The 9,346-nt window shown below is 37.1% G+C and overlaps 2 protein-coding genes across 3 annotated transcripts; one reads left to right on the forward strand and one right to left on the reverse strand.

Annotated features, from left to right (window-relative positions):
- The first annotated feature begins 595 nt into the window (after nt 1–595).
- Nucleotides 596–3,682, forward strand: LOC140883779 (uncharacterized). Of its 2 annotated transcripts, XM_073290372.1 has the most exons (3): nt 598–806; nt 891–1,306; nt 3,028–3,680. In XM_073290372.1, the coding sequence occupies exons 1-3, from the start codon at nt 642–644 to the stop codon at nt 3,467–3,469; spliced, it is 1,023 nt and encodes a 340-aa protein (XP_073146473.1). In that variant the 5' UTR covers nt 598–641; the 3' UTR covers nt 3,470–3,680. The 2 variants fall into 2 exon arrangements, with proteins under 2 accessions (XP_073146468.1, XP_073146473.1); XM_073290367.1 differs by having other exon boundaries at nt 596–1,306; nt 3,028–3,682.
- An 833-nt stretch (nt 3,683–4,515) lies between these two features.
- On the reverse strand, nt 4,516–5,010 carry LOC140875866 (histone H4). Its single transcript, XM_073279689.1, has one exon. It carries the CDS (start codon nt 4,973–4,975, stop codon nt 4,664–4,666), a length of 312 nt encoding a protein of 103 aa, XP_073135790.1. The 5' UTR covers nt 4,976–5,010; the 3' UTR covers nt 4,516–4,663.
- Nucleotides 5,011–9,346: the final 4,336 nt, after the last annotated feature.

The following is a 9,346-nucleotide window of genomic DNA, read 5'->3' on the forward strand; positions in this document are numbered from 1 at the left end:
TTTAAATTTAGAAGCCAAAAGAAAAATTATGATACAATATGTGAGAAAGTGAAAGCAATTTCTCGACAATTATATTCAAGTTCGAGTCCTCTCTTCCCCTTTGTAATTAAATATATATATATATATACACACACATTCGCACTCAAAAAGTATTCAAGTTGGTGTAGTAAGTGAAGTTCAATTCTCGTTACTAACAACTTCTTGGACTAGCCTGTCGAATAGGGTTTGTTTAGTGCAATTTACTGGTTTGCAGGTTATTGGGTTAGTCCGAGGATTTACTTGATACGCAGCGAAATATAGGGGTCGCGGATTTTCACGTCATAAAAAATTATACTATAAAATAATATTAGTATTTAGTAAATTTAATTTATAGAGATGAAATGGTTTTTTTTTTTTTTTTTGAGATGGTTTGATTTTGCATATAAATACCACGGTTTTCGGGAACCAAGGTCGGATGTAAAATTTGTTGGGCCCCTACCTAATGAAAACTAAAATCATTGCGTGGATTCGAACTAAAATTAAGGCTATGAATCAGTAGTTGGGCTGCGTAGGCCCATTTGTGAAGTCCAATCTGTCGGCATAGCTTAGAAGAGTAGTGGGGAGGTGGTGGTGGAGGTGACCGAGGGTGAGTGAGCATAAGCATGGGTGTGGACTACTACAAGATTCTTCAGGTGGACCGCAATGCCAAAGACGATGACCTCAAGAAAGCTTACCGCAAACTCGCCATGAAATGGCATCCCGACAAGAACCCTAACAACAAAAAAGATGCCGAGGCCAAATTCAAGCAAATCTCCGAAGCCTACGATGTGTGTTTTCTGTGGCATTCCATCTGCAAGAATGAGACTTTTTATTGTCTTTGTAATTCTTGGTTTCGTTTTTCGTGGTTGCAGGTATTGAGCGATCCACAGAGGAGGCAAGTTTATGATCAGTTCGGTGAGGAGGGATTGAAGGGACAGGTACCGCCGCCTGGAGCTGGTGGATTTTCAGGGGATGCAGGCGGACCGACCACTTTCCGTTTTAATCCCCGCCATGCAGACGACATTTTTTCAGAGTTTTTTGGGTTTTCTACCCCGTTTGGCGGGGCAACGGATATGGGAGGCGGGTCACGGCTCCCATCAGGTTTTCCCAGGCATATGGAGGAAATATTTGCTTCATTTAGGAATAGTGCCGGTGGGGAAGGGGGCTCTGGTGGTGTGCCGCGCAAGGCTGCTGCTATTGAGAGGATGCTGCCTTGTAGTTTGGAGGATTTATACAAGGGAACCTCCAAAAAGATGAAAATTTCGCGGGATGTTGTGGATGCCAATGGGTAAGCTTAATAATTTTTAGCCTGTGCTAGGAATTTAATTGCCTTTGGTTATGGAAACTTTGCGTGACTTGAAAAAAGGGTTGGTTCTCCATTGGAATTGTTTGATTTCTGGCAGAAAATTGCACGATTTACTTTGGTTGGTTTAAAGAAGCTGTCTCTAATTTCTTTTTAAAAAATGGTTCAGTTTTGATGAAAATTCCCATCTTAGTGAATTTCATGTTTTAGATTGTGTTAGACAGTGGATTGTCTCTAATTTACTCACATTCAGGTGCTAAATCTTTTTTGTGATCTTGGAACCACAATCAGTTAATTTAATTGAAATTTAAGTAAACGAAAAATAACAGATAACCGTCAAGCGTAGAAATTTTCTATAACTGATGCTTCTTTTACTTTTAAAGTTCTCACTTAATGAAGAAAATCGGATAGGAAGGGGTGAAAGAGCGCTGGGTTACATAAAACGAACTAATTTTGAAAAATGAACGACATGGCATTTCCATTAGAAGTAGGCAGCTTGATCCCAGTGTTCAGTAGTGCGTATTGGTCTATCGTATTAGATACTTTATTCAAGTTCACACTTTGGCCAGATCAGTCATGCCATCTCTCAGTTTATAGCTTGCTGACTGTGAAAATAAGACTTCTACACTGTCTCTGGTCTCCTTTTGGAGGGGTGGGTGATGGTTTTACATGTTCAGGCCCACCAGACTACTTATGCTTGACTGTCTTGATAAATAAATCGTAGAAACATCGGTTTAAGTTTTTATTCATGGCAGGCAAAAGTCCTAGGATTAGTACTGCTTACACCATATTACAGATCGTTTTTTGATTGGGAATAGTGACTTGGGATACTCGCATCGTTTCTTTGGAATGTCCTGACAAGTTTGTCTTGTATATTTCTGGATGTGCATGTCTGAAATTAAATTAGATGTTTGACCTCATGGACCCTCTTGAGATATTTTTGTTTTCCCTAAAATCCAGGAAAGTGCAGAAGCTCACAACTCTATTATTTCTGGCTAACAAATCTGATGTTTCCTTCTACCTGACGATTGGTTTTCCATCAATCAATGTTCACAACTTAGTATGTCAAGTTTGAATATCTGAAATGATGTTTGAAAATTTTGTCACCTTCAAGCTTCATCAATGGATCGTCGCGTGCCATGTAGTGATACTTCCCGTATATAACTACAAGTATTGAATATCTGCATGCGTTATTTTAATGGTATTTTTCCAATCTGCTGATGAATTTTGCATAAACACCATGGTCGGTTCTAAATTTTCAAATTAGCAAACTGTTGGGCTGAATGATTTTCTATCCATCGATGACTTATGCTGAATGGAGATTTATAAGTCTTCTAATGTAAGCACTTTAAAATGTATGTTGGTATGAACAAGGCATCACCAAATTTTTAAGAATTGTCAATTAATTTTACACTCTCGCACTTTGTGACTATATCACTGTTCAGTTACTGGGACATTTCACAAATGTTGCCACCTTAATTAGATGTGCCTATTCTTGGGTTTAAGAAGAATCAAATTTCATGCGATGCCTATTTTTAAAATTTTGGGAAATGCATGGTATTACTATGGACATGTTCTGACTTAAGATGTCATCTCTTAATTTAGATTATTGCGGTTAACTCCATTTTGTTAGCAGTGAATGCTTGTAAAGAGTAACAGTGATTATGGCCATACCCATATGTTTCCTAAAATTCTTCTGTTTGCAGGAGACCCTGTACCGTGGAGGAAATTCTTACTATTGAGATTAAGCCAGGGTGGAAGAAGGGTACAAAGATAACTTTCCCGGAGAAAGGAAACGAGCAACGAGGTGTCATACCCTCTGACCTAGTATTCATCATCGATGAAAAGCCTCACAACTTGTTCAAGAGGGATGGTAATGATTTAATTTTCACCCAGAAGATTTCTTTGGTTGAAGCTCTAACTGGTTTTACCGTTCAAGTGACAACGCTTGACGGGAGGAACCTGACAATACCCGTTAACAACATTGTTAGTCCTGCCTATGAAGAAGTTGTGAAAGGAGAAGGGATGCCAATCCCGAAGGAGCCTGGCAAAAAGGGAAACTTGAGGATCAAATTCAACATCAAGTTCCCAAGCAGACTTACCTCAGAGCAGAAAAATGGCATTAAGCGATTACTTGCGTCCTCGTAAACTATTGAGGTAGAGTACACTACCGTGTGTAAGAGCAAGTCATTTTCTTGGTTTGTCTTGTTCGTTGTTGAAAATTATGTAGGTGGGTGGCATAACAAACAGCCATTTAGATTTTTGTCTCTTTTTTGGTTAATGTTTATTCATGATCAGACCCTTGAGGAAATATATACATATATGTGATCCCTTTTACAAATGACCTTGATTGCGATCAAAATTTCGTGTATGTTATCCTTTTAGTAACATAATACATCAACTTCCTGCATGAGTTATCTCTTTGATGGTTATGTATGAGAAGCAGCGTTGCCAGTTGAACTAAAAAATTTGTTGATTTTCATTCGTCGGTCCTTGGTTTCACTTCGAACAAGTTTGTTGGTATGCGCCAGCAAGATTCGTAATGTCATGACTAAATGTTGGAGAAATATTGTCTTTACGTAATGTAGTGGCAATCTTGAAGCTTTAACCATATGATGGATTAAGAGTTTCTGAAGAATGGATTGTTGTAAAAAGAACTCCGGGGTCTATGATTTGAAGTTTTTTGGCACTCAACTGTTGGTACTTAATCTGCTGCCATAAGTACAATGAAGGGGAATATTCTATTCCTATTTGGCTGGTTGTTTGAACCCAATCCAGAATCACTACATCAAAACGTGCGAGGCAACTAAAATTTTTCATACAAAATTCAAATTTTGAAGTGAAATAACAAGATTTATCTTTTTACCGCCAAGAAAATAAAAACACCTTCGTATCATCTTGTTTTTCGAGCTTACATTTAAAGCGATTTGGGCGAATTCTTTTCTGATTTAGAGGCAAGTTTATGGCTTCAAACATTTCATTTGGTGTCAAACAAAATTGCGATAACAGTTGTACTCGGCTCTTCAATACAATTACTTGTCCCTTCCCTACCGAGAGAGAGAGAAAGAGGAAGCGTTACAGGCTATGTTTCGTTCCTCGTCATCACATTTGGTATTTGGTATTAAAGATCGGAATCGTTCACATAAAAAAAAATGTTAAATTGAAATCAGCAAAGAAATAAATAACATTCAAAATGAAGATAATTTTCTGCAAGTTTCAACTTTAGACAGATGACACAGTTCATTTCATTGACAAAGTACAACCCCAAAAACAATTTAAAACAAACCTAAATACAACGAGAAACCCTGAAAATCAACAACTAACCCTAAGGCTTCCAATTACTCAGCCGCCAAAGCCGTAGAGAGTTCGTCCTTGCCTCTTGAGGGCGTAAACGACGTCCATAGCCGTGACGGTCTTCCGACGGGCGTGCTCGGTGTAAGTAACAGCGTCGCGAATGACATTCTCGAGGAAGATCTTGAGAACGCCACGAGTCTCCTCGTAGATGAGCCCACTGATACGCTTGACGCCGCCACGGCGAGCCAACCGGCGGATAGCTGGTTTGGTGATACCCTGGATGTTGTCCCTCAGAACCTTGCGGTGGCGCTTTGCTCCGCCCTTTCCCAAACCCTTACCTCCCTTGCCTCTGCCTGACATTTTCAAAGCTTTCTCTGTTTTACAGATGGATTTGGTACAGATTGAGATATGAAGGGGGAGTGGGGCTTCGAGTTTATATAGGGAAATGTTTGTCCGCGATAGTGATTATGAGCCGTCGATCACTTTCGTTTATCGACGGTATAAAATATAGATCCGCGTTTAGTTGTTAAGTGATTACGAGCCGTCGATGCGTTTAATCTACGGTACAGAATACGATGGTTATTGATCAAAGCAGATCGTCTTTATTACGTTTCCCGTTACTAATTACCACAATTCTTTTAATTTATTTTAAAAACCAATCCAAATTAAGGATTTTTCTTTTAAATATTATTATTGTAATAAAATAATAATTATAAATTACAAGTGTTATGAACTTGTGAACATAAATTTATTTACGGTCCAGTTTGAGTCGCTAGAAAAAAAAATACTTGAAATCGAAATCGAAATCGAAATCAAAACGTAGATGACAGGGCTATCAAGAAGCAAGTCTTGCTCAGCACACAACAACGGAGAGTCCTAGCAACCCCTTGCGAGCTTACGACAATGGACCAAGCCACAGAGACCACTCATACTTGAAGTAGATGCCGCATACAATTAAAATTACGACGGTTATACGGTTGGATGAGTAATACGAAATCATGTGGGGAATTTGCTGGTGGAGTTTGGGAAAATTATAGAAAAACCCCATCGGTTGTTTTATATGGAACTTGTAGCTCTCAAGGAAGGTTTGAAGTTGGTGAAAGACCGATAAAATTACGTACATAAAGTAAATTCTACTCTCTATTGGCAGTGCAAGCGGTTTTTGATCTAGATGAGAACTTCAATTACACTAATACAATGTCTGTTGAAGTCCAAAAGCTACTTGACAGTTCATGGATCCACGATTTCTCATGCTAGAAGAACGACGAATAAGATTGCATATTCTTTGGCTTTTTTTTTTTTTTTGCTATTTCATAATTTCGTCCCTTCTCAATTTGTTTGGAAGTCTGAAAATTTTCAGTTTTGGTTGGTAAATCTTATAATGATGGACTCTTTTCATGCTTTGTGATATTATTACAAGTTCTTATAGTAAAAAAAAAAAAAAAAAACCATAGATGAACCCATAGATAGGGATGTAAATGAGCCGAACAGTTCGCGAGCTCTTCGGGGCTCGGCTCGCTAAAAGCTCGTTCGAGCTCGTTTAATGAGGCTCGTTAAGGCAAACGAACCAAGATCGAGTTTTACAATATTCAGCTCGTTAGCTCGTGAACATGCTCGTTAACAAGCTCGTTAGCTCGTGAACATGCTCGTTAACAAGCTTGTAAGTCATCTCTTAGACACAAAAATAATAGTATTGATATTTAATTTATAAATTTACACTTTACTTATCAAAATATTGAAAAATATATAAAAATTAATTTATTAGAATAAAATTACAAATTTTAAAAATAATATTATATTTTTTTCAAATATATAATTTAGTTTTTAATTAATTTAATGAATACTTAAATTTATAGTTTAAATATATTAAACTCGTTTAGGCTCGATAAAAGCTCGAATAAATTCGTGAGCCATGAATATATTCGTTAAATAAGCTCGGGCTCGGCTCGGTTATAAATATGTAACACCCGTTATTTTTAAATACGTAAATCCACATGCATAATTAGGATATTTAATTATTTAAATTTTAGATTTATGGGTTAAATAATTATGTGAATTATTTGTGCATGATTTAATTTATTTTCAAGCATTTAACCCATAATTAGTAATTTTTATGATTTTTAGTATTTTAATTATTTGATCGCGTAGACGGGACCGTGGACGGACGAAATGACAACTTTCCACCCAAATTATTTTATGAGTCTTTTTAGAGCCCTAAAATATTATTTTGAGTTTTATTATCTCAAAATTTTAAGTATTTAATTTTATATAATTTTAGGAGTCCATTTTATTCAAAATTAGCCAAAATATTGACTTTTTAGTATTTTTAAAATTCCCTTAAATTGTAATTTCGAGATTTTAAATTTAGTTATCAGATTTTAACTTTTAATTAGGAGTTTAAGTTGTATATTTTATATTTAAAACCTTTTATCCATATTTAATTAACCTATATTTTTAATTAACACAAAAATCAAAACCTAATCTATCCCAAACCCTTAACCGATCCCTCACCCTCTTAGCCGCCTCCCTCCCTTCCATTCATCTTCTTCATCGAGCAACCCTAAGGAAGAATACCATAGCCACGTTTTTGAAGGTCCAAGGCAAGTCGTCGTCGTCCCGTCGTCCCGGAGTCGTCTCACGCCCGTTTTTCTCTCCATTTTCGGTGAAAGGCATGATTTTCTTCCAATCTTTTTGTACCTATCAGATATTATATTTTGTGGATTGTGTATGCATCAAATCCTTCGATTTTTTTCAGAAAATGTTTTGAGTGTTCGGACTTTTCACAAGTTCACTCGTTTTTCATGATTCATGTTCAAATTTTTAGGCCATGAGTGCGAGCTATCGGCTGGCTAGGGTCCCTAGGGTGTCCTAGGTATGACTGGACTCGAGTGGCTCGAATGGCTCGAGCCAAACGAGCCCAGGGAAGCAACTACAGTAGGTCGGCCGAAGGGGGTTGCAGGTTAGGGTTTTGGGGGAAAGGCCTTCGGGTTCAGTGCTTGGGGCTGCATGGGGCCGGGGCTAGGGTCAGGTTCGGACCGCCCAGACGTGGGCTACGTCTGGGCGGCGACGCTCCGGCCAGGGGCGGCCGGAGCTGGCCGGCAGCAGGCCAAGAAGGCCTGCTGCTCACGGCCGCAGCCGAGAGGAGGCAAGGGGGATCGGGTTAGGGTTTTAGGCGGGGTCCGGGTCGGGTCAGTAGGGTAGTGGGTCGGGTTAAGTGGGTTCGGGTCCGGGTTTGGTGGGCCGGGCTCGAGTCTTTTTATTTTTAAAACATTTTATGAATTAATGGGTTTTTGGGCCAATTAAATTGAAATAAAATTATTTGGACTCCCAAATAATTTTATTTGGATTTTTAAAATTTTAATTAAGTTAGTCCATTAATTTTATGGGCTTTTGAGCCCATAAAAGTTATTGGGCCAGTCTTGGGTTTTTGGACCCATTGGGCAGTCTAAGTTGTTATGGGGCCTAGAATGTTTTATGGGCTTTAAATTATTTTATTGGGCTTAGAATAATTTTATTGGGCTTAAGTATGTTAATGAGCCAGATTTAAGTAATTGGACTTGAGTGTTAGGGCCAGCAGTCCAGTACAACCCATGAGAAATTGCATGTGTCCTGAATATATATTTAATTATTTTTGTGCATGGAAGTTATTTTTATATTTATATGATAGTATGAAATTAAATTAAATATATATGAAGGACACACATTTTATTTAAGTACATGCATTCATGAAATAATTTTATGCATAATTAAATGTTTAAGGTTGAGCAATAATAAAATATTTTTATGTTGGAAGTTGAAGTAGTGTGACAATTTAAAGGGGATTCGTCCCCATATGTGACCTATTGAAGGGCAGTTTACTGCCAATTTAAGAGGTGATTCGTCACCGCCACGTACGTTGGTTTCCACGCTGATCAGTATTTAATGTATGATTTAAGGTTACACTACGGATACAACCATGCGATGTTAGAAAAATTAATTGCTCAACAATGTTATGTATTATGTTATATAAGTTTATTTAATTTAAGTTATGTTATGTTTATGATATTTTAAGCATGCTCATTCATGTATATGTTATGTATTAGTATTTAATTGTTTTAAATTATTTTAAACCCTTGTTATGTTAGCATGTTGGGCCTCTAGGCTCACTACACTGGTATGGTGCAGGTGAGTACGTTGAGGATGATGTTGTACCCACCGGAGGCGAGGATGTATGAGCGGACATGCAGTGACCCCGTGACCGTGATAGATGTCTGAGTCACATGCATGTTTTATTTATGTCTGCATGTTACATTTATTTTAAGTATTTTTTTTCAGTGGTTGTGAGTTTTGAATATTTTATTGAATATTGTCAGTGCATGCAAATTTTAATCATTTTATTTATGCAGTATTTTTAGTTAAATGATTGACTCAGATATTTACTTTATTTTAAAGAATGCATTTTTATTTAAGTATTTAATTATTTATTTATTTAGTTATTTTTAAATCTTTTTATTTTGTGCATATATGTATGGGCATATATGTACATATTTTATTTAGTAAGTATAAATAAAAAAAAAAATTCCGCATATTTATCTATTAATTATAGAGTTAGGGTCGTTTCAGTTGGTATCAGAGCACGGTCCTCGGAGGGGTCATTACTGCTATGCGAGCTCAGAAGTCCATGCTACCGGTCTGTAAGTTTTAAGTGTTTATAGTATGATTTAATTCTTTGAATTTAAGTTAGCATTAATT

Source organism: Henckelia pumila, chromosome 1 (assembly GCF_033568475.1).
Source record: "Henckelia pumila isolate YLH828 chromosome 1, ASM3356847v2, whole genome shotgun sequence".
NCBI classification, from domain to species: Eukaryota; Viridiplantae; Streptophyta; class Magnoliopsida; order Lamiales; family Gesneriaceae; genus Henckelia; species Henckelia pumila.